The sequence below is a fragment of the Schistocerca cancellata genome, chromosome 5 (genome assembly GCF_023864275.1).
Source record: "Schistocerca cancellata isolate TAMUIC-IGC-003103 chromosome 5, iqSchCanc2.1, whole genome shotgun sequence".
Lineage (NCBI taxonomy): Eukaryota > Metazoa > Arthropoda > Insecta > Orthoptera > Acrididae > Schistocerca > Schistocerca cancellata.
In genome coordinates, this window is record NC_064630.1 from 213,510,805 (window position 1) to 213,534,547 (window position 23,743).

Consider the following 23,743-nt stretch of genomic DNA (forward strand, 5'->3'; position numbering starts at 1 on the left):
CCCAGTATACAAAAAGGGAGATAAAGACTCTCCATCTAGTTACAGGCCTATTTCAATAGTACCTGCATTCTCCAAGGTAATAGAATGCATCATGTACCAACAATTATCATCTCACTTTGAGAATCTAGGAATAATTAATGCTACACAATACGGGTTTAGGAAGAATCTGTCAACCATTGATGCAATCAACATGGTAGTCAGTTACATCCTCAAAGTTTTTGAGAACAAAGGCTTTGCTCAGGTCTCATTTTGTGACTTAAGCAAGGCCTTCGACTGTGTTGAGCACACGCCACTACTAGAGAAACTAGAATTCTACGGCATCAAAGGAAACAGTCTCAGACTATTAAAAGCTTACCTCAACAACCGTAAACAGGTAGTTTGTGTTGGTAAGGAAATGTCAAACATAGAAAATGTTAAAGTAGGTGTGCCTCAGGGATCTGTACTGGGGCCCTTCCTGTTTCTGACAATGATCAATGACCTCCCCTCGTTTATTAGATCCACCACTGTATTGTATGGAGATGATACGACTTTTCTTCATAGCAGTAACAATCTTAATGCTCTTAAAACCTGTGCTGAAAATACATTCACTCATGCAGCATATTGGTTCAGAGCAAATGGTTTCCTGCTAAATGAAAATAAAACTCAGCAGATGATCTTCACTCCAAGAGACAAGCCACTATCTGATGACCCTAGTTCTGTTAAATTCCTGGGAGTTTATTTAGACAAAAAGTTATCCTGGGGCCAACATGTAAACTATATTAGTAGTAAGCTATCTAGAGTAATTTACTTATTAAGACAACTCAGAAATTGTGTACCTGAAACATACATCAGATCATCTTATTTTGCATTTTTCCAAAGTATAATATCCCATGGCATTATCTTGTGAGGTAACTGTAGTCATATACATGACATCCTATTATTGCAGAAGAAAGCCATTAGGATAATTACAAATTCTTCACATAAGGCTCACTGCAAACCCTTATTTACCAAACAAAAAATTATGACTGTAATAAACCTCTATATATACAATGTCTTAATCTTTACGAAGAAGAACCTACAAGATGTGAAACGTAGAGAAAATGTACATTGTTACAACGCAAGAAGCATCAAACACATATACACACCTTTGCACAGACTATCAAAATCAATAAATAGCTATGAAGTCACAGGGCACAAACTATTTAATAAGCTGCCACATGCCATACAGGATCTTCCTGAACATACATTCAAAGAAAGACTGGTTTATTGCCCACCCGTTCTATGACATCAATGAATTCTTCAACTGTAAAATGCAGTAATCCAACAGATGACCCAGTGTACATTTATTGTAATATAAGCTAATATATTTCAGTAGTCAATACCTTATCACACTGTATTATAAATTGTAACTTCATTTGACGTTGTCAATTGCTGTAATGGCCTAAAGACAATAAAATCTTTATTATTATTATTATTATTATTATTATTATTTTCCTAGACCTCTCCAGTCCTTTACAGTCACCCTTCTTCCTTCCTCTTCAGCCCTTCTGCATGAAGAAGGAGCCACTGGCTCCGAAAGCTTGTCATTCACAACAGTCTATTATGTGTGTTTTCTGCCGCCACTTGGTGAGTAGATTTTTTATCTATCCAGTTAAGTAATTGAATGCATTTAGTAATATTTATTCTTTCTTCAAATAATTATGGGGAAAATGATGTTATTACTAATAAACGCCCTCAATCAGCACTTGGTTACAGCACTTAGCTTGAGAACAAATATGAAATAATGCTGTTTGCCCTATTGACTTGATGTTTTAAGAAAGTGTGGTTTTTGCTTTACAGCATCTTAAGTGTCTAGTAACTGATTTGCTTTTCTCCTTCGTACAGTTTCTGGATACTCTCATTTCGATGTTTCCATTCTTAGATTTAGAATTTTGCTGTAATTTTGTCTATCTTTATTGCAGTTAGCTCATCCTGGTTGTGAAGAAGACCATGAATGCTCAGAAAATATGTTCTGCTATAAAATGAGAAGTTGTGTTGATTGTTATAACTGTGCATTATACTACAGGAAACCAAATGCAAAGAAGATATGTGCAAGGGAACCTAGTGAATGTGGAGAGTGCGTTGATGGGTGAGTGTACACCACAGCTCCAAGTGCAACTCTCTTATTGTGTCAACAGTGTTTCAGTGTTACCATAGTTTTTGATCGTTTTCATTTTTTTCCCTTAGCTATGAAGCAGAGATTCTAACAAATGGCAATGAGAGGGATTACTGCAGGATTATGGAAAAGCCTGCTCCTGTACTGATACCTGGTAAGACCACATTGTAGTTGTTTGTATAGCTGTCATAAGTTCTGAAATTTTTACTTATCTCCTTTTTTGTTGTCTTTTTACTGCAATCCTTGACTGTGTTGACTGTTAACAACACGGCACCATAATTCACACAAGATTTTTGTTTGGCCAAGTAAATGTAGTCTCTTGCTGAAACAAAAGTCACAATATGTGGCCAAGGAAAGTTGTGAATTAAAAAAAAAATTAGGGGCAGGGGACAAAAAGAAAGAAAAGAAAATGTAATAATAAATAATACACAAAAGAGAGAGTGTTGGAATAACTCTTTAGGCCAAGTGTGCCAACTAGTAGTAGTTCCAAGAGGAAACTGTGAACTAAACAGGTACAAAATTTTATACTTGGAATCGTGTTTACCATGTAGCTTTCCACTGAAGCTATATAGCTACAGTACAGTTTTTCTGTATTTCCAATCCTGAAGCAAATCCTACTTGCAGCTGCTTTCTACTACATATTAGAGCTTCACATAATACAACAGGTTCACAATCGAGGAACATCAAACTATAAAAGTATGTTTACTACTTGACAGTTGATCTCAAAGTTTCATGGAAGGTTCTTTGTGGGCAATCATGAAGTTTTTAATTTAAGATGAATTTTTACAGGCCAATTTCACTAGAAGCGCTTATTTTATGGTGATGAGTTACAAACTTTGTTCTTGAACTGGTACATCTGGTTTTTTTTTTTTTTTCATTTATTTTTAATTTTAGTCTGCTTAACCAAATTTTTGATCTGTATCTATGTCTCATCAGCATTCTGGATATTTGGAACTGACAAGGTTTGCACAATGGTTAAAAGATATGAACTGATGGGAGGAGTCCAATGTAAGTTTGTACTTACATTTTAATCTTGGGTGCCAACTTGCCTACTTGATGAGCAGCTTTATTTCTTCTACTGGTATGCGACAGCATACGTACTTAATGTTTCGAAATGCTGCACATAAAAACGGGATTTTCTGGTGCTCGTATCTTGGATTCTGTTGGTGATAAAAAAGGTAGGGTCAAATATTTAGGTAGCCCTTGAGCTAGGGGCCACTTGTATACCCAACAGAAGGATCATCTTAGCGTCACTATCTACATCTACACCTACATTGATACTCCGCAAGTCACCATACAGTGCATGGCAGAGGGTACTCTGTACCAGAACAAGTTATTTCCTTTCCTGTTCCGCTCGCAAATAGAGTGAGGGAAAAAGACTGTCTATATGCCTCCGTATAAGCCCTAATTTCTCATATCTTATCTTCATGGTCCTACAGTACAGGCTCAGAGCATGAATATTACACACTTCCTCTTGCTTAGGCAATCGGAGTAAACCAGTTGGTTCTTTCTGCATTTGATGTGGTCTACGGTGGCTTGATGGATATTACAGGGGTGCCATTAGTTCATGGGTGGTTCCTTGGAAAACCCCACAAAAGGTGTTTTTTCCATCAGACCACCCAGCCAAGGATTCGAAGATGGCTAAGCACAGAAAATGGCTGAATTCATGCAATATATTCCTAAGGTCTCAATATTCAACAACACTGAAAATTTTCCTAGTACCTTTTATCCATTTCCAAGATACAGATTTTCAAAATTGCTCTACTGCTACATGTAAAATCCAGTATGAGACAAATTCTAAATAATACATATCTGCAGCAAATTGCTCAAATTTTAATGGTACATGCTCTAGGCATGTATCTAGAAGGGCCATCTCCCCATTTTCAAAAATCGTTATCTGTTTTTCAAAAACACTTCAAAAACTTGTTTCTTGGATACACAAACCCAGCCACACATCCGGAGATGGCTGCAATGTATTCATAAGATCTTGATCTCGAACACTCTTGAAAATTCTTCAAATCTTTATCTGTTTCCAAGATACAGTGGTTCAAAGTTATCCTACATGTACACGTAAAATCACCTTTAAAAATTTTGACATGTGAACACAGTCACACTTGTTAATGCTGAGAGAAGAAGATAGTGGCACTGGCAAAGAGATGCGAAAGTAATAAATACTGGAAGACAGTTGATGGTGGCTGTGTTAAGAAGGAGCAAAGGAGAATGTGTCAGTGTGGGAGAAAGAGAGGGACACAGTGGCATTGGAACATAGTAGACAGTGACAGAACAGTTCTAGGAAAAGAGTGAAGGAGACAGTGCGGGGGAATAAAGAGAAAGTGGAAGTGGGTGAGAGTGAGTAAATGACAATGAGGAAGAGAGAGATAGTAACAGTGAGAAGAGACAGTAGCAGTAGGAAGGAAGGAATTAAATTAGCAGTAAGAGAGAGCAATATGGAGAGTGTGACAGTGAGAGGAGACTGTAGTAGTAGGACTGAATGAAGGGGACTGTGACTGTGACACAGGAGACAATAACAGAGAGAGACAGAGAGATAATGACAATGTGTTAGGTTGAATGAGTGTGTAAGAAACTGCAACTGGGAGTGGATAGGATGAGCAACTTACAGTGATCTGTTAGTGGATTGAGTACAGTTAGAGGAGCTTGTTTGGACCGGCTGCACTAGATTGCAATCTGTCTTTTTTATCATAGAGTACTGCCATAATGGAGAATTTTTCCTGTGCCAAATGTACCATAATTTATTGTTTTTCTCCTGTACGTGTAACCTTCACACTGAGGCAAAATCATTCTCTTGTGAGTGGTTTTACCTTGTCCGCTCCTGTAAACATAAATGAGGTACATGCTGAGATAAAAGTTATGCAGTTTTCTAGTGCCTTTTTACAAAATATTAATGGGAGATTGAAGATTTTTGTCCATTTATGTCTTGCTCAAGATAATTTTGAATTGAAGAATAACAGCAGAAGAGTAGCCATAACATTGGAAATTAAAATAAATTGTTAGCCACACACTTTTGTAGTGCTGAAGTAGATAGGTATATGGTTTTCATTTAACTACGAAGTTAAATATTTTACTATTAGTTGTGAGACATACCACTGATCGATGGTGTGTGTGTGTGTGGAAAAAAAGAAAAGATTGCAAAACAAGTAAGGACATGTAAGGGATTAAACTTGGAGAATCAAACAATGGAAACTCCAGCTTGGATTATCAACAACTAAGGAGAAAGGAATAGATAGAGTACTGCTTACTGTAAAGTTGAAACATAAAGTTGCAGACACAGTTGAAAGTCATTAGCTTTTGGCTACAGCATTCATCAGAAAAAGAAAATCACACTCACACTCTGTTCATTCACACAAACAAGCACACCTCACACACACTTGACTGCCAGCTCTGGTAGCTCTGACATTTTGATGATTCATTGTAGACAGTTTTCTTAAACCGTAGCATGTTACAGGCTTTGATCATTGTAAATTATTTTTTATGAATATATTGTCTGCAAGAAACGTGTATTTTTGTAAAGTCAAAACTAAAAAGTAAAAACAAAACTTGATGTAGTGCAGTACATTGGACAAAAATGATAGAAAAAAATTAATATAAAGGCAGTAAACACATTGACTCTGAATAGACATTTAGTTATTAGGTCAGGATCAGTGGTGGAAAATTGCACTTCTGGTTTTCATTGACTTATCTGCTATCAATTTTTCATTCCATTTGTTTCCTATTTTTTTGTCATACCCATAAAACTGTTCAAGCCCTATTATCAGAATGTGGTTTTGTTTTTGCTGACTGTCACTAATTTCATTATATAGGAATGACAAAATGCTCGTTTACAAACATGCATTGTCATCATTCATTTTGCATTAAAAAGATAGTTAATAATTGTGTAATTGTTTTTCAGGTACTGCACCATCAGTGAATTATACAACAATGCTTATCATAGGTGGTGTTATTGTTACAATTGTGGTGATAGTTGCTGGTTATCTCATACATAGATGGAGGAAAATGAGGTACAGAGGTAAGCAGCCTGTTTGGTTGGTCAGATATTGTATGCTAAATATCTAATTAAGATAGATTTTTGTTTGATGTATTTTGTTTTCAAGTAAAATATTTTGTGTTATATACCTCTACTTGAAAGTCTCTTACTTGCCTCTCCTATCCAAAAATTTGAAGACTTATTTCAGTTCAGGTTATTCAGTATGATTATAAAAACCTGTATGATTTAGTGATTGGTTGAGTGAGATGGTTATCAGATTTAGTTTAATTTTAATGTTTCTTACGAGAAAAATACTTGGACATTAATTTGTTGAAATTTGGATGCAGGACTTTTGAAAAACTGTCAATTTCATGAAAATCAGTCATCTTTGACACACAATCTGTTAGGAGATTCATGTGTTGTCATCAGACAAGAAGACTGGGTAATCTGGTATCCATGTAGTGTGTAAGTCAGAACCAGGTAGCTCCCTGAAGTTGAAGGTACAATAATTTCAATACAATCTGTATTACATGAAATTTTTACCATTTTGAATAGGTGCTGATCAAGCAGTTCAAAACATGCAAGAAACACTCAATGCTGGGTCTGGAAATGGCATGTCACCACTGTTGGGAAATACAAATGGTAAATATGTAATTCTGACAAACACCAGAAAAGCTAATGCTTTAATTTGGTCTTGAATTAAGAAATATTTACTTGTTTAAGCTATGATGTTGACTTCTAAGATCTTTGTATGTTGTATTGTTGTATTCCTTCTTCCTCTTTGAGTTGTTTAATAATGCCAAGACTTCCAGTTTTCAAAATTTTGTAAAGATGAAAGGTATTTTTTACTTGTTCACTTCTGGTTCTTCCTGTGTTCTGACTAACAAGGAAACTCAGACAAATCAGAATAAAGTTTCTCATAAGGAATAAATGTCCAGCAGCTTGAGATTTTGTGCCCACAGAGCTATATACAAAGAGTCTCTGAAACTGTACTTTAGAGCAATGCTAACTATTCTTTTTTGTTGGAGATTGTGTTGCACATAATGTATGGGGAGGGGGAGGGGTCTATGGCAACCTGCCCTGGGGTAGTGCAATTGTGTCAAAAGCTATGTCTTCTGAATATGTTTTTGGTGATAACATGCACTTCAGTCATGTAATGGTTGTCATCTGCACTACTGATCTCACATTCTGCTCTGCTGGCCTAGCAGATGCCTCTCACTGGAAAGTGACTGTTGAGTAGAAGTCCAGTGATCTCTTTCCCCTCTTAAATGGAGCAGTTTCTGATTAAGTGCTGCCACAATGTAAACTGGACAGTCTACATCTGACTGTCTTTGAATACTGTGACCTAGACAGATACTGGATGGAGCCTATCAATAGCACGATTCATCATGTCGCTGATTAGTCCATCTCAACGTCCTCAGTCTGACTCCAGGGCCAGGATTCTTGTAGTGGATTCACCAATGTCAGTATGCAATTCAGTGCAAATACGTGGCTCTACCGCTCTTCGAATGTTGACAGTCTGCTGAGAACATTACAGCATTTACTCAAAAGGCCAGAGGCTTGAAGAATAATTGGACAGCAAGAAGAGGGTGTGGCAAGTATTTTCGAACTTCATAAATCTTTGCATTAGCTGTTTGAAGGCTTGTAAAGTAACACATGCTACTGAACTTTTAACACAACTTCTCTCTGTGGGAGGCAGGTTATGCATTGACACTTAGAAGACTGCTGCAAGAAGTAATGTAATCCAATACAACATGTTATAGCCACTAGAAACAAGATTAAGCTACATTAGGAATCAGTCATACTAGTTTAGTAAGCTGTATATTATTCAGAAACATAAAATTTCAATAACACACCTTTCAAAGTTTAACTGCTAATCTTCAGTTTAAGAGGAGCCAAAAGAATTTATTCATGACTAATTGTTCATGAAAATGTAAAATCACAACACCAAATAAATAAATTAATTTAGAGTGTTGAATACATTCATCTAGGTAATGTATGTGAGTGATTAACATAGTAAGGTTAATGTAATCATGAGATAAGCCATTTCCAATGTGAAGATCTATTGCATTAATGACTGGTGTAATAGACACAATGTTGAATGCAAGTTGTTGTTGTTGTGGTCTTCAGTCCTGAGACTGGTTTGATGCAGCTCTCCATGCTACTCTATCCTGTGCAAGCTTCATCATCTCCCAGTATCTACTGCAACCTACATCCTTCTGAATCTGCTTAGTGTATTCATCTCTTGGTCTCCCTCTACGATTTTTACCCTCCACACTGCCCTCCAATGCTAAATTTGTGATCCCTTGATGCCTCAAAACATGTCCTACCAACCGATCCCTTCTTCTAGTCAAGTTGTGCCACAAACTTCTCTTCTCCCCAATCCTATTCAATACCTCCTCATTAGTTACGTGATCTACCCACCTTATCTTCAGCATTCTTCTGTAGCACCACATTTCGAAAGCTTCTATTCTCTTCTTGTCCAAACTAGTTATCGTCCATGTTTCACTTCCATACATGGCTACACTCCATACAAATACTTTCAGAAACGACTTCCTGACACTTAAATCTATACTCGATGTTAACAAATTCCTCTTCTTGAGAAACGCTTTCCTTGCCACTGCCAGTCTACATTTTATATCCTCTCTACTTCGACCATCATCGGTTATTTTACTCCCTAAATAGCAATACTCCTTTACTACTTCAAGTGTCTCATTTCCTAATCAATTCCCTCAGCATCACCCGACTTAATTTGACTACATTCCATTATCCTCGTTTTACTTCTGTTGATGTTCATCTTATATCCTCCTTTCAAGACACTGTCCATTCCGTTCAACTGCTCTTCCAAGTCCTTTGCTGTCTCTGACAGAATTACAATGTCATCGGCGAACCTCAAAGTTTTTACTTCTTCTCCATGAATTTTAATACCTACTCCGAATTTTTCTTTTGTTTCCTTTACTGCTTGCTCAATATACAGATTGAATAACATCGGGGAGAGGCTACAACCCTGTCTTACTCCTTTCCCAACCGCTGCTTCCCTTTCATGCCCCTCGACTCTTATAACTGCCATCTGGTTTCTGTACAAACTGTAAATAGCCTTTCGCTCCCTGTATTTTACCCCTGCCACCTTCAGAATTTGAAAGAGAGTATTCCAGTTAACATTGTCAAACGCTTTCTCTAAGTCTACAAATGCCAGAAACGTAGGTTTGCCTTTTCTTAATCTATTTTCTAAGATAAGTCGTAGGGTCAGTATTGCCTCACGTGTTCCAACATTTCTGCGAAATCCAAACTGATCTTCGCCGAGGTCAGCTTCTACCAGTTTTTCCATTCGTCTGTAAAGAATTCGCGTTAGTATTTTGCAGCTGTGACTTATTAAACTGATAGTTCGGTAATTTTCACATCTGTCAACACCTGCTTTCTTTGGGATTGGAATTATTATATTCTTCTTGAAGTCTGAGGGTATTTCGCCTGTCTCATACATCGTGCTCACCAGATGGTAGAGTTTTGTCATGACTGGCTCTCCCGAGGCAATCAGTAGTTCAAATGGAATGTTGTCTACTCCCGGGGCCTTGTTTCGACTCGGGTCTTTCAGTGCTCTGTCAAACTCTTCACGCAGTATCTTATCTCCCATTTTGTCTTCATCTACATCCTCTTCCATTTCCATAATATTGTCCTCAAGTACATCGCCCTTGTATAAACCCTCTATATACTCCTTCCACCTTTCTGCTTTCCCTTCTTTGCTTAGAACTGGGTTGCCATCTGAGCTCTTGATATTCATACAAGTGGTTCTCTTATCTCCAAAGGTCTCTTTAATTTTCCTGTAGGCAGTATCTATCTTACCCCTAGTGAGACAAGCCTCTATATCCTTACATTTGTCCTCTAGCCATCCCTGCTTAGCCATTTTGCACTTCCTGTCGATATCATTTTTGAGACGTTTGTATTCCTTTTTGCCTGCTTCATTTACTGCATTTTTATATTTTCTCCTTTCATCAATTAAATTCAATATTTCTTCTGTTACCCAAGGATTTCTATTAGCCCTCGTCTTTTTACCTACTTGATCCTCTGCTGCCTTCACTACTTCATCCCTCAGAGCTACCCATTCTTCTTCTACTGTATTTCTTTCCCCCATTCCTGTCAATTGTTCCCTTATGCTCTCCCTGAAACTCTGTACAACCTCTGGTTCTTTCAGTTTATCCAGGTCCCATCTCCTTAAATTCCCACCTTTTTGCAGTTTCTTCAGTTTCAATCTGCAGTTCATAACCAATAGATTGTGGTCAGAATCCACATCTGCCCCAGGAAATGTCTTACAATTTAAAACCTGGTTCCTAAATCTCTGTCTTACCATACTTACCAAGTATGCAGACGCATGCATTGCATTTTACAGACGCCGGATGTCAGTTTGTGGGATGGTGTTCCATGCCTGTTGCAATTGGTCAGTCAATACAGGTTGTGAATGACACTAGAGTTGTCTTCTGATGATATCTCATACGTGCTCCATTGGAGACAGATCTGGTGATCTAACAGGCCAAGGCAGCATACCGACATTCTGTGGAGTATTTTGGGTTAAAACAGCATCGTGTGGGTGAGCATTATCCTGTTGGAAAACACCCCCTAGAATACTGTTCATGAATGGCAGCACAGCAGGTAGAATCACCAGACTTATGTACAAATTTGCAATCAGGGTGCACGGGATAGCGACGAGTGTGTTCCTGCTGTCATACAAAATCGTGCCACAGACAATAACTCCAGGTCTAGTTCCAGAGTGCTTGCAGACAGGTTGGTTGCAGGCCCTCAGCTGGCATTTTCCTAACCAACACATGGCCATCATTGGCACCAAAGCAGAACCATTTTACATCAGAAAACACAACAGACATCCAATCTGCCCTCTAATGCACTCTCGCTTGGCAGCACTGAATTTGCAAATGTTGGTGGTTTGGAGTCAGTGGACTGAACACTACAGGGAATCTGGCTTGGAGCTGTCCTTGAAATGACCAGCTTGTAAGAGTTTATTTGCAACTGCTGCTCAAAATGCTGTTACAGAAGCAGTAAGATGTGCCAGAGCAGTCACTGAACATGATGGTCTTCCCTCTCAGTAGTGTCACATGGCTGTTCGGAGCCCGCTCTTCTTCTGACTGTACATTCTTGTGACCACTGCTGCCAGCAATCTTGCATAGTGGCTACATTCCTGCCAATCCTTTTTGCAGTATCACAGAAGGAACATCCAGCATTTCAAAGCCCCATTCCATGATCTCGTCCAAGCTCTGTGAAATGTTGATAACTGCGTCTTTGTCACCTGAAAGCTGTTCTCGACTAACATCAACTCACCATGTCCAGTCCCAAATATAACTAATGCTCACAACCATTGCAGTGTGTGTTTGAAGCAGACCTGATATGCGCTATTTGTGTCACTCTTATACACCTGGCACGAAATTTGAATAGACATTATCTTTCAGATGTAGAAACACACCTACCAACTTTCGTTTATGTCTCACAACTCCTCCTTGATGCCTAAGTGTTCCCCCCCCCCCCCCCCCCCTCGCCGGTTCTGATTCCGTACATCTTCAGTATAATAATGTCATGAAAGTAAAGTAGTAGTAAATGCTTTCCATTTGACACACATCCTTGTACATGCATATACGTTATTTGTCACAAGTTTGTTTGAACTCTTAAATGAAAGATTTCCAATGTTTTGAACTAGTCCCCATCCATGATGACTATTTTATTTATGATCTGTGGAAACAACTTAATCATTCCTTTCTTTTTATGAAATATATGTTATGTAACTTAATTTTATGACAAGTTCCACATCCTTAAGGATGTGCTATATAAATTTAAACTTCATGTGTTGCATAGCTTAGGACCATAATAATAGCCCTACTACCAGATACTTTATTATTGTTTGTGTTGAAAACATCCATATTTGGTTTTGCTTGCTACGTAGCAAATATATGTGCTCTTATTATATGCTGCTAGTGAGTGGCAATTGTGAACACACATGCCTAAAGTAAAACACAATTGAGAAATGGGATTGGCAGTATGGTGGGAGTAACTTGTTGCTCATCATTACAGGACGGAAGCCTTCTCTTGGAGAGCAGATACCATGCAACAGACCATCTGCACCACCACAACCTCCTCCATATGAAAACACTCTGCCACCTCTTCGAGATGAGGCTACATTTGGTATGATTATTAAATTAGCTTGTTACTACAGACATTTTATTATTCATTACAAGCATTTACTTCAAACATTGAATGTACTACACTGAGGTGAAAAAAGTCAAGGGATGTCCCCTAACATTGTGTAGGACCTCATTTTGCCCTGCGTAGTGCAGCAACTTGATGTGTCACAGACTCAACAAGTCGTTGGAAGCCCCCTGCAAAAATGTTGAGCCGTGCTGCCTCTCTAGCCATCCATAACTGCAAAAATGTTGCCAGTGCAGGATTTTGTGTGCAAACTGACCTCTCGACTATCTCCCATAAGTATTTGATGGGGTTCATGTCAGGCAATCTGGGTGCCCGCATCAGTTGCTTGAATCATCCAGAATGCTTTTCAAACCAGTTGCGAACAGTTTTGGTCAGGTGACATGTAGCATTGTCATCCATGAAAATTCCATCATTGTTTGGGAACATGAAGTCTCTCAATGGCTGCAAATGGTCTCAAAGTAGCCAAACATCAAGAGGACCCAGTCCTTTCCATGTTAACACAGCCCACACCATTATGGAGCCACCACCAGCTTGCACAGTGCCTTGGTGATGACCTGGGTTTGTGGCGTCTGGGTTGCACTCGAACCCTGTCATCATCTCTTACAACTGAAACTGGGACTTGTCTGATCAGGTCACAGTTTTGCAGACATCTAGGATTCAGTGGATATGGCCAGAAGCCCAGGAGAGGCACTGCAGGAGCTGTTCTGCTGATAGCAAAGGCACTTGTATTGTCGTCTGCTGTCCGCCGCTCGTGGTCTAGCGGTAGCGTTCTCGCTTCCCGAGTACGGGGTCCCGGGTTCGATTACCGGCGGGGTCAGGGATTTTCACCTGCCTCGAGATGACTGGGTGTTTGTGTTGTCCTCATCATTTCATCATCATCCAGGAATGTGGCGCAATTGGACTGAGCAAAGATTGGGTACTTGTACGGGCACTGATAACCACGCTGTTGAGCGCCCCACAAGCGTTGTGGATTGTGGAATATTGATTTTTCGAACAATTTCTGAAATAGAATATCCCATGTGTGTAGCTTCAACTATCATCCCATTATCAGAGTCTATTAATTTGCATCATGCATCCATAATCACGTCTCAAACTTTCTCACATGAATCACCTGAATACAAATGCACTGTGCTTTTATACCTTGTGTACGTGGTACTCCCACCATTAGTATATGTGCATATCACTATCCCATGCCTTTTGTCACTTCAGTGTAAAGCTACTTTCATACATACATTCCAGACTGGGGTTCTTGAGCTAATCCTAAAAATTAATGTTGAAATTCAAAAAGTGTGAAATGTGTTGCCAGTTTAATCTGTTGTTAATAACAGATTATGGTATCCTCAAGCACTACCCAAAAAGCACTAGTCATCATCTTAACAGTTAGTGTCATAGCTCTCATGGGTTAAGTTTATTAATGGCGTCTGCTTGTCTGGCTGCACTTGTGAAGCAAAGAGAGAGAGAGAGAGAGAGAGAGAGAGAGAGAGAGAGAGAGAGAGAAGTAAAGCTGGTTGAGGCAGTGAATTGAAATAAGAGTTTTGAGGTAGCTTACATATTCTTATTGAAAAATAAATTGTGCTGTCCAGAGGGCAGCATCATCATAATTTAAGCTTGCAATGATTTTGACATACAATATACACCAGTGCTGGGAGGAGGGTCAACTATTTCTCCATTTATATTATACTTATTGCAAACATATCTTAATTTTTGTGAAAAAAAGTCTCCCTTTTTACACTTTAAATTTTTTGGAAATATATGTTGCTACAAGCTTGACGCTCATGTATGCTTAAACACTTTGGCACAAGCATTCTCTACTTCTACAAAGCTCAAGTATTCTTGTACATTTTGTGTGATTAATACCTTGAGCTTGTGTGTGTGTGTGTGTGTGTGTGTGTGTGTGTGTGTGTGTGTGTGTGTGTGATTAACTTTTTCGATGACTTGAAGACATATCCATGAGAAAGGCATAATTATCAACGATTGAATGACAAGACATACTTGAATTTTTGTCACTTAACTCTCTTGGTTGACAGCAAGATGTAAAGCTGTGATAGAAACTAAAACACAGTATGAAACATTAACAGCAACATTATAATTTCCTGCAACAGAAAGAAGCCAAAAAACCTTGCAGGTGTCCAACTATTCTCCTAAAATTTGTTCTGAAGGAGTTTATTTTCTTACTGACAGCATTTTTGTTCTTTGGAGTATCGACTACTTATGAATTTGACAGCAGAGTCTCATATACTGAATCACATTCAACATTATCATAATATGGCTTCATTTCATTCGCCACTGAAGTTAGTACATGATTGAATAAAAAATGCAAACAGATAATGATAGATCTGTTGGAGGTCCTGACATGATGCCCTTGAAACTGACGTTTTCTTGTAGAAGATGCATAAATTTGGCACATGTACTCTACCATACGCATTTGTGCAAGCCATAATTATTCAAGTCTTAAGCCACTTACATAGTCAAAACATTTGAACATGGATACATATCAAGCTTGCAGCAAAGTGTAGCCATCACTAGACACACAGAAAAATAATACTATGAATATTAAAATTAGTGTAAAACATCAAATTTCTTTGATCAATGCTATCATTTTTAAGCATGTTTGCTTCTATCAAGCTGTTATTTGAACTAATGTAAAGAATTGAATAAATTTTCTTGCACTTTATGGAAACATTTGTTATCTAAAGTGAGAGGCAAAAAGAAAATAAATAAACTGAAATCATGCTTTGAGGGATGTTTTCTGTTCAGATCATAATCTTGTGTAGGGACTGGTTTGGAGGAATGAAGGTTGAAGTGAATTATATGATGTAACTCTGCATAGAATTTCCATCACCAGACTTAAAACGTTTTCCCATAGCTAAATTCTTGTAGTTTTCTTCCGTTAATGGTGACCGTTCTGCCCTTCTGATGTATATTTAAGGAGCCCTCACAAATTCAGTGTGTGGGGTAGTGGAAAAGGAGATAGTAAAAAGAGTGGGTGTGATGTTGGATGAGTGTTATGTAGTGCTGGGATGGGAATACTGACGGTGCTGGAAGGGTGAGAACAATGACTAACGAAGGTCGAGACCAGGAGAATAGTGGAAACTTACGATGTATTGCAGGGAAATACCATCTGTGCAACTCAGAAAAGCTGGTGTTGGTGGGAAGGATTGATATGGCACAGGTTGTGAAGCAATCATTGAAATGAGGGATGTCATTTTCAGCAGCACACTCAGCAACAGGGTGGTGCACTTGTTTCTTTGCCACAGTTTATCGGTGGCCATTCAAGTGGGCAGAAAGCTTGTTGGTTGTCATGCTCACATAGAATGCACAACTGGTTGCAGCTTGTCTTGTAGATCAAGACTGGTTTCACAGATAGCCCTGCCTTAGATGGGATAGGTGATGTTTGTGACAGGAATGGAGTAGGTGGTGGTGGAAGGATGTATGGGACAGATCTTGCATCTAGGTCTATTATGGGGGTATGAGCCATGAGGTAAGAGGTTGGAAGCAGGAGTTGTGTAATGATGGACTAGTATATTGTGTAGGCTCAGTGGTTGGCGGACTACCACTGTGAGCAGGGTGGGAAGGATAGTGGACAGGACATTTCTCTTTTCAGGGCACAATGAGAGGTAGTTGTAACCCTCCTACATTCTCCGCCAAAGTATTTAACATCAATACCTCTGGCCAGTGGGCATCTGAAAATCCTCATGGCTTTAAAGGGCATGGTCTCCAGCAAATGTCTGAGAAGATGGTGTTTGTGACAACTTGTAGGCTCTTTTATTCTTTTTCCCTTATTAATGTGAACTGGCCACACATTTGGAAGAAGTCCCTTACATATATGCCAGAGGATGTTGCACCAACAGTGGGGTACTTGTAAGCTCTGTACCAGTAAGCTGTCATTACAATTTAATTAATTTTTGACAATTGGACTGTTTAGTTAGTAACTTACATTGAATATCAAGGGCAGGCTACAACTCTGTCTCACTTCTTTCTCAACTATGGCTTCCCTTTCATCTCCTTACAGTCTGCAGTTTGGTTTCTGTATGAGTTGTAAATAACCTTTTGCTCCCTTCATTTTATCCCACAACCTTCAAATTTTCAGAGTGTGGTGCAGTCCATGTAGTCCAAAAGTTTTCTCAAAATCTACAAATGCTATAAATGTAAGATTGTTGTTCTTCAAACTGTCTTCCAGTTTTTCCATTCTTCTTTAAATAATTCATATTAGCCCTTGATAATTCATGTTAGCAGCTGTCTTCTTTGGAACAAATTGCTACATTCTTCATGAAGCCTGAGGATATTTCTCCTGTCTCATGTATCTTCCACACCAGGTGGAATAATTTTGTCATAGCTGGCATTCCCCAGTGTCTCAGTAATGTTGAGGGAATGCCATCTACTCCAGGAGGTTTATTTCCACTTAAGTCTTTCAGTGCTCTATCAGATTTTTCACGTAGTGTCATATCTCCTTTCTCATCTTCGCTTGCTTCATCTTCCCTTTCTATAATATTGTTCTCAAGTTTGTTCCATTGAGTAGATCCTCTATATATTAGCCAATCAAAAGTATCTGGACACCCCTATGTAATGCAGAATTGACCACTTGGGGTCGCGAGAGGTGGACCCGCCAGTACAAAAGGAGAGGGGGAGTATTGTGTTATCAGTAAAGAAGCAGTAATAGCAGTAATTATCAGTTGAACTCAAGTGACTTCTAAAGTGGACTAGTCATTGGATGTCAACTGAGTAACAAGTAGATCAGAAATATTTCAGTCCTTCTAAAGTTGCCCACATTGACTGTTAGTGGTGGGAGTGTGAAGTGGAACTGTGAAGGAACAACCCTGTCCAACATTCCATGCTCGACCTGTAGAATGCCAGTTTTATTTTTTTAATAATGACATCCTTCTGAGTATCCTTCTGAGTAGTCTCCACCTGGAGTTCCGAATGGAGGGACTATTTTACATCCAGAATATTTTACCCAAAAAGATGCCGTTGTCATTAAAGATACGGTAGAGCTGCATGCTCCGGGCAAGAAAAAAAATCATGGCATTAGTTCCCCTTGCTACCGACTGTTCACAGTGCCTGTTCAGCAAGGCTGTGTTTGCTAATGTTGCAAGGCCAAACAAGTCAGTCATCCACACTGTTGGTCCTGGAACTGCTGAAACAGTTGCTACCTCTTTACAAGAACAATGGGCTACTGTGGCTCCTCTAATAAGATACTGCTCCATTATAGTTGCACCTACAGTGTGGCTGTCTGCATCACATGAGGCACACAATCCACCATACCTCGACAAGGTCCATCGTTCGTAGGAGGCAGGTTTTATATTTTACAAATAAAGTTTGGTATCCATGTTACGTAATTTCTTCTTTTATTAACAGTTTTCACCTCCATTAACTGGTGCCACGTGACAACATAAAACTTCACAACTGCACTGGCTGCCCATTAGTTGAACTTCCCCTGAACTCCCTTAAATAAAATTGTGACAATGCATGATTATTTTTATTGTTTGTATTTCAACCTGGACTCTCCTTTATTTCATATTTATTTGTATAGTATTATGATTCCAATTTTTCTGGGATTTGCAATGGAAATATGTTAGTTCAAATTGATATTTGTGTGTGGACGTATTAAGCAGGTATGAATAACTGATTTTAAAGAAACTTCTTTTTTTTTAATTTCCAAAATTGTTCTTCTATAAATATCCTTTAAATAAGTATGTCTAAGTTTACATACAAATATGTAAATTTTCACTAGAAATAAGTACGTTTTTTAATTCTCTCCAATGTTTGTGACCTGAAGGATGAAGCTTTATCATGTTTTATAATGAAAAACATTTCAAGTAGTACTGAAAACCTAGAATGAAGTGACGGTTACATTACAGTATGTCATTTTCATGAGACTTCAACAAAATGTGTATTAAAGTGTTTTAGTTCACAAAATATAAAATAATTATTATTAGATGGTGGTCCTTATAAGTTGAAAGTTAACACATGACCATAGTTAAACAATGTTCATTGTGTATCATTCTGTTCAGTAAAAAGGTGCATCTCCTAGTCTGATTTGCCAATCTGTCTGTTACATTACATTGAAGAGACATCAACAGATGTAGAAGTAACTTCAGATGTGCCACAGGGAAATGTTATGTGCTGTTCATGTTGAATATTAATGATCTTGCAGACAGTGGATTGTGTGAATAATGAAGAGGGCATCCTCAGTTTCATATGAATAAAAAATTTGAAGCATAATCTCCGATGGAGAATTCTTTCTTACTGCTCTCCTTCTTGAGAAGGTTGTTGGTATGTGTTGTATGCCACATCTGGCACAGAGCATACACACAATTTTATATTTCATTCAGCTCACTCAAATAGGTAAATTGTTCAGTGTACACGTATGGAACTGGCATCACTGTGTTCTGAAAAGTTGCACTATCTTTATGTTTTAGTTTTTTTGTGGGGCAACGTATTATTAAGGCAATTACAGACAGCTGACGAAAATGCATTTTGTGATGATTATACAAAATTTCGCGACATGTGGGGAAATCTTTTTGTTATTGAAGCTAGGTGAACACAATATATGAATACATCACATTTTTTTCTGCTTAGAATTGGGACTCTACCAGAGTTTTTGGATATAAGATAATTTTGATAAATATGAAGCATAATGGTACATTCCATTGTCAAGTACTTGAATGGTCACACATGTGTTTTCGTTATGAGATACAGATCATTATGTTCGTAATTAATCAGTTATTAATTTTTCTGATCTGCCTACTTATTCCCAACATAGCAAAATATGAGCTTTATACTGTGAGAAAACATGATGAACAATGTACGAGGGTGGTTTGAAAAGTTCTCGGAACAGAAAAGGAAAAAAGTACTTACATCACTGAAACTTTTTTATTTTTCAATGTAGTCTCCTTGTAGATTAATGCAGTTGGTCCAACAATGTTCCAGTGCCATGACCCCATCTCGAAAATGAGTTTCCTCCAGGCCTGCAAAATAGTTGTCAACTCCGGCTATTGATTCTTCGTTTGAAGTGAATCTTTGTCCACCAAGAAAAATTTTCAGTGTGAGGAAGAGATTGAAGTCTGACGGAGGCATATCAAGTGAATAAGATGGGTGTGGCAACAGTTCATACCTTAATTCGTGTAATTTTGCCATGGCAGTGGCACGTGTGTGCAGGTGCTCATTGTCTTGATGGAAGATGACTTTCTTCCTTGCTAAACCTGACCTTTTTTCGCATAGCTTTTGTTGCAATTTGTCCAGGAGGTTAGCATAGTATTCTCTAGTAATTGTTTGCCCAGTGGAGAGATAATCTACAAACATCCCAGAACACTGACGCCATGACCTTTGCCACAGACGGAATTGTCTTTGCTTTATTTGGTGGTAGATAATCACCATGCTTCCACTGCTTTGTCTGTTGTTTTGTCTCTGGGGTATAGTAGTGCACCCAAGTTTCACATGTGGTCACAAACTGGCGCAAAAAATCTTGTTTGTTTCTCTTAAAACGGGCCAGATATTGTTCTGATATGTTCATTCTTATGTGTATTTGATCCGGCATCAAGAGTTGTGGCACCCATCTCGCAGATAATTTTTTCCTTTCTAATTCTTCAGCTAAAATGTGATATACCCTTTCAAGTGACATCTGGCAAGTGTGAGAAATTTCACGCACTTTTAATCGGTGTTCATCCATGACCATTTTGTGCACTTTCACAATGATTTGTGGAGCTGTGACAAATCTCGGCTGACCACTGCGCGGATCATCATCTGAGCTCTCCCTACCAATTTTAAATTCATTTGTCCACTTGGCAACAGTTGAATATGAAGGAGCAGGGTCCCCCTGTGTATTCTGGAAATCGGCATGAATGTCCTTCGCTTTCATACCTTTCTTTACGAAGTACTTAATCACTGCTCGAATCTAGATTCCCCCCCCCCCCCCCCCCCCCCAATCTTTGCAAATCACTATGTGGGAGCAACAACAGAGTCACGTTACCCTCACAGCTCTCTTCCAAGAGCACTGACGTGGCACATGTTTACAGGCAACTCGTAGCGCTAGTGCTAACCTCTTGTGGTGATTCCAGGAACTTTTCAAACAACACTCGTATAAAAATTACAGTTACAGAGTTGGGTGGTGTGTGTATACCTGTCTACTCCTCCCAGTCTGAAAATCTGAGTCTGCAAAATAGCACAATATTGTTTTCATTTTCACTTCATTTGGAAGGTCACCCCCTTCTCCTTTCATGATTTTTGTCAAGAAATTTGCCAGCCAAATAATATTTTTATTGTTATACCTGTATAAACTTACACAGTTTTTCTCTTCACTGTTTCTTTGGGGTACATATGAACTGTCTGATAAAGTCCATACAAATATTCAGTCAATCTTGATATTTCAACATGAGGCAGTTACTGGCAACTCACTTTAAATGTCGAGAAATGTAAAACATACCACTATATATATATATATATATATATATATATATATATATATAAATCACGTAGACTCAGTTGCAGGTAAAGCAGGAGGCAGACTGTTGTTCATTGGTAGAATACTAGTTAACTGCAACTGGTGTACAAAGGAGATTGCTTACAAAATGCTTATGAGGGTGGACTCAAAAACACTGGACTGAGAGGGCACTACCATTCATAGACATAGTACAGAGGTCTCCTGCTAGATGAGGTTATTAGAGGCTTCATGAACTACTGTGCAGACTCCATCAGTGTATAGGTGAACTTGTGAGCCTAATATTCTATTACTCTGACTGTTGGCATGTTCTGCTTACAAAGTTGTTATTGAAACTTTAAAAGAACAAAGTGTCATTTCATGATCAACCACATTTCAGCAGAGACAGGTGTGAGTTGGAGCTTGTGCCAGCAGATTCTGAGTGAGGATTTGCACATGAGATGTGTTGCCACTAAATTTCTTCTGCACCTTCTCACACAGGAACAAAAACAACCATGTGCCAGGACATGAAAACAAAGATTGAAAGTGATTCAAACTTTTGGAACAAAGTCATTACAGGTGATGAGAGTTGGTGTTAGGGGTATGAATCAGAAACCAAGGAAGTGTCAAGCCAGAGGATGACTCCCAATTCTCCCTGACAAAAAAAGGGGCAAGTGCAGTTGAGTGTGAAGACAATGATCATTTTTTTTTATGTTCATGGAATTGTGCATCACTGGCCAGACTGTTAACCAACCATTTTATTTGGAAGTTTTAAGATGTCTGTGACAGGATGTGCTGAGGGAACGCCAAGAACTTTGGCAATCAGGTGACTGTTTCATTCATCACAACAGTGGCCCCACACACACGAGTGACCCTTATTTGGCATCTGTCATTCCCAACATCCGTATTTACCAGACCTAGCTCCATGTGACTTTACCTGTATCCGTGGGTGGGGAGGGGGGCGGGGGAGCCCAAAGGGAAGAGTTATGATGACGTGGAGACTGTAAAAAAGCTTCACAAAGGGCACTGGACAGTATCAAAGTTGAAAAGTTCCAGATATGCTTCAAACAGTGGGGAAAAAAAGACTTGACTAGACAAGTGCCTGACATCTAGTGGAGAGTACTTTGAAGGTGACTGAATGAATTTTGTAAAAAGGTTTATGAATAAATATTTTATAACAGAAATCTGCACTTTTCCTATATGACCCATCTTAGAACCTTGGTCAAGTATGTGAACTAATGGGGATACTCAGTGCGTACAAAGGAGAAGCACTAATGGTAACAAGTTTTTTTGTTCCATGGGAAAGTGTCACAGGATGCCGAACAAACTGAACTGGCAGAATCACAAAGATAGAGGCAAACTATCACATGAAAGCGTAATTAGTAAGTTTCAAGAAGCAACTTTGTGATGAAGCTAGGAATTTACAATTCCAAAGGGGTCACAAAGGCAAAAATGGCCTAATTTCAGTACCCACAGAGGCATTTAATCAATCATTCTTCTTGCACTCCACATGTAAATGGAACAGGAAAAGTCTTAATAATGGGTACAGTGGGAAGTTCCCTCTACCATTCACTTAAGTGGTTTGCAGAGTACAGATTTGCAGGTAGATGTAGATGCAGATGCAGACATACATTAGATGCAGCAGTTTTGGGCACATACACACTTTCATTCAATCGTCACTGAATGATTGCTATTTCGTGGTCCTGTCTCCACAGCAGTGCATTTCCAAACTGTGCTACAGTGGTAAATTTTTATCAATTTAATGTCACCTACATTGATTTGATATTGTCAGTTTTTCTCCTTTCCCCTGCATCCTGAAATACTTAAGGTGTAGCACTATTGACACCTGCACAAACAGAGCGCAGTAAAGAATCTGAGACTTTTGAAATAAGAGCTCCTTTACTTAAAGGAGTAGGAAAGGAAGTCACAATGTATGTTGGACTAAGTGATACATAGAAGCATAGGAGGAGAATGTTGACTGTGTTCTTTTCTTTTACATGTAAAGATAAAAATGTTGGTTTGCCTTTTGAAAACTTGGAAGCAGTTCACAGGCTGTGCATGCTTATGAAGTATGAAGAAACTGTATTCTTTTTATTTTGTCTCTGTTTCACTCAGAGTTATGGTTGTTGTGAGGATAAGTGTTTGTGTTTGTTTAATGTGTTATGTACTAATGTTACAGAAATTATGTAATTTATTAGTGTAAGTCTTGTTTTGTTTCAGTTGTGGAACGAACGGTTAAATGTAAAGAGGCCGTGTGCTTCAGAGAACCCGGTTTACAAATATCAAGGTTTGTAAATAGTGCCTTCTTATGCAGGTTTCTGTAGACACAAGTATTTTCAGTTCTTAATCTTTTCGCTGCTACAAATGTGCTCATTGTATTCTGTGCTGAGGCTGCTTTTTTTATGGCTATGCTGGTGCCTGTGCTGAGACACAGTGTTCCAATCAACATGAAATACTTATCATTCAATTTTTCAAAAGCTGTTAGGTGAAAAAAATTGGTTTTTGCATATCTTGCAGTCTAATATCTTCTCTTGACAAAGGACTGAATTTCTTTTCGTTATATACCATAGTTACTGTGCTGCATCAGAGTAAGTAAAACATTGTTCGAAATTTTAAAGATTTTGCAGAGGTAAAAATGCATTTCGTAGGCTTATTTCATACACTGCAGTGAATGAAATGAAAGTAAGGTATCACAATTTTACTTAAAACTGAAACCAGAAGGAAGTTTCATTTCATTCTTGAGTTACTGATTTTTTTAAATTGGAAGGGTGGTTGTGCGCAGTGCGCCCGTTCACGTTCTTCTGCATCGTAAATCATGTGGTCAGAACAATCGCCATATCTCATTAACAATGAGGAGGTGGTGGGTTTTATTATTTTTTATGTGAATAATAGTGCACAATCAGGCATATGTGTTGTTTGATAAAAACTCAAATATTTATTCAAAGAGATATGGAAATGACTCATCTGCAGCAGTGAGAGGTCAGCAGCTCAGGGCACATTCATATGT

The 23,743-nt window shown here is 38.5% G+C and overlaps 1 protein-coding gene across 2 annotated transcripts in view; it reads left to right on the forward strand.

The window, feature by feature from the left end:
- The window catches only part of LOC126188980 (uncharacterized), a 188,311-nt gene that overhangs the window by 113,981 nt on the left and 50,587 nt on the right, over window positions 1-23,743 (forward strand). For both annotated transcript variants that reach the window (XM_049930768.1, XM_049930769.1), the window contains exons 4-9: window positions 1,941-2,107; window positions 2,206-2,288; window positions 6,042-6,158; window positions 6,672-6,758; window positions 12,186-12,296; window positions 22,957-23,023. In XM_049930768.1, coding sequence (XP_049786725.1) covers window positions 1,941-2,107; window positions 2,206-2,288; window positions 6,042-6,158; window positions 6,672-6,758; window positions 12,186-12,296; window positions 22,957-23,023 — 632 coding nt within the window. The remainder of the gene's footprint in view (window positions 1-1,940; window positions 2,108-2,205; window positions 2,289-6,041; window positions 6,159-6,671; window positions 6,759-12,185; window positions 12,297-22,956; window positions 23,024-23,743) is intronic.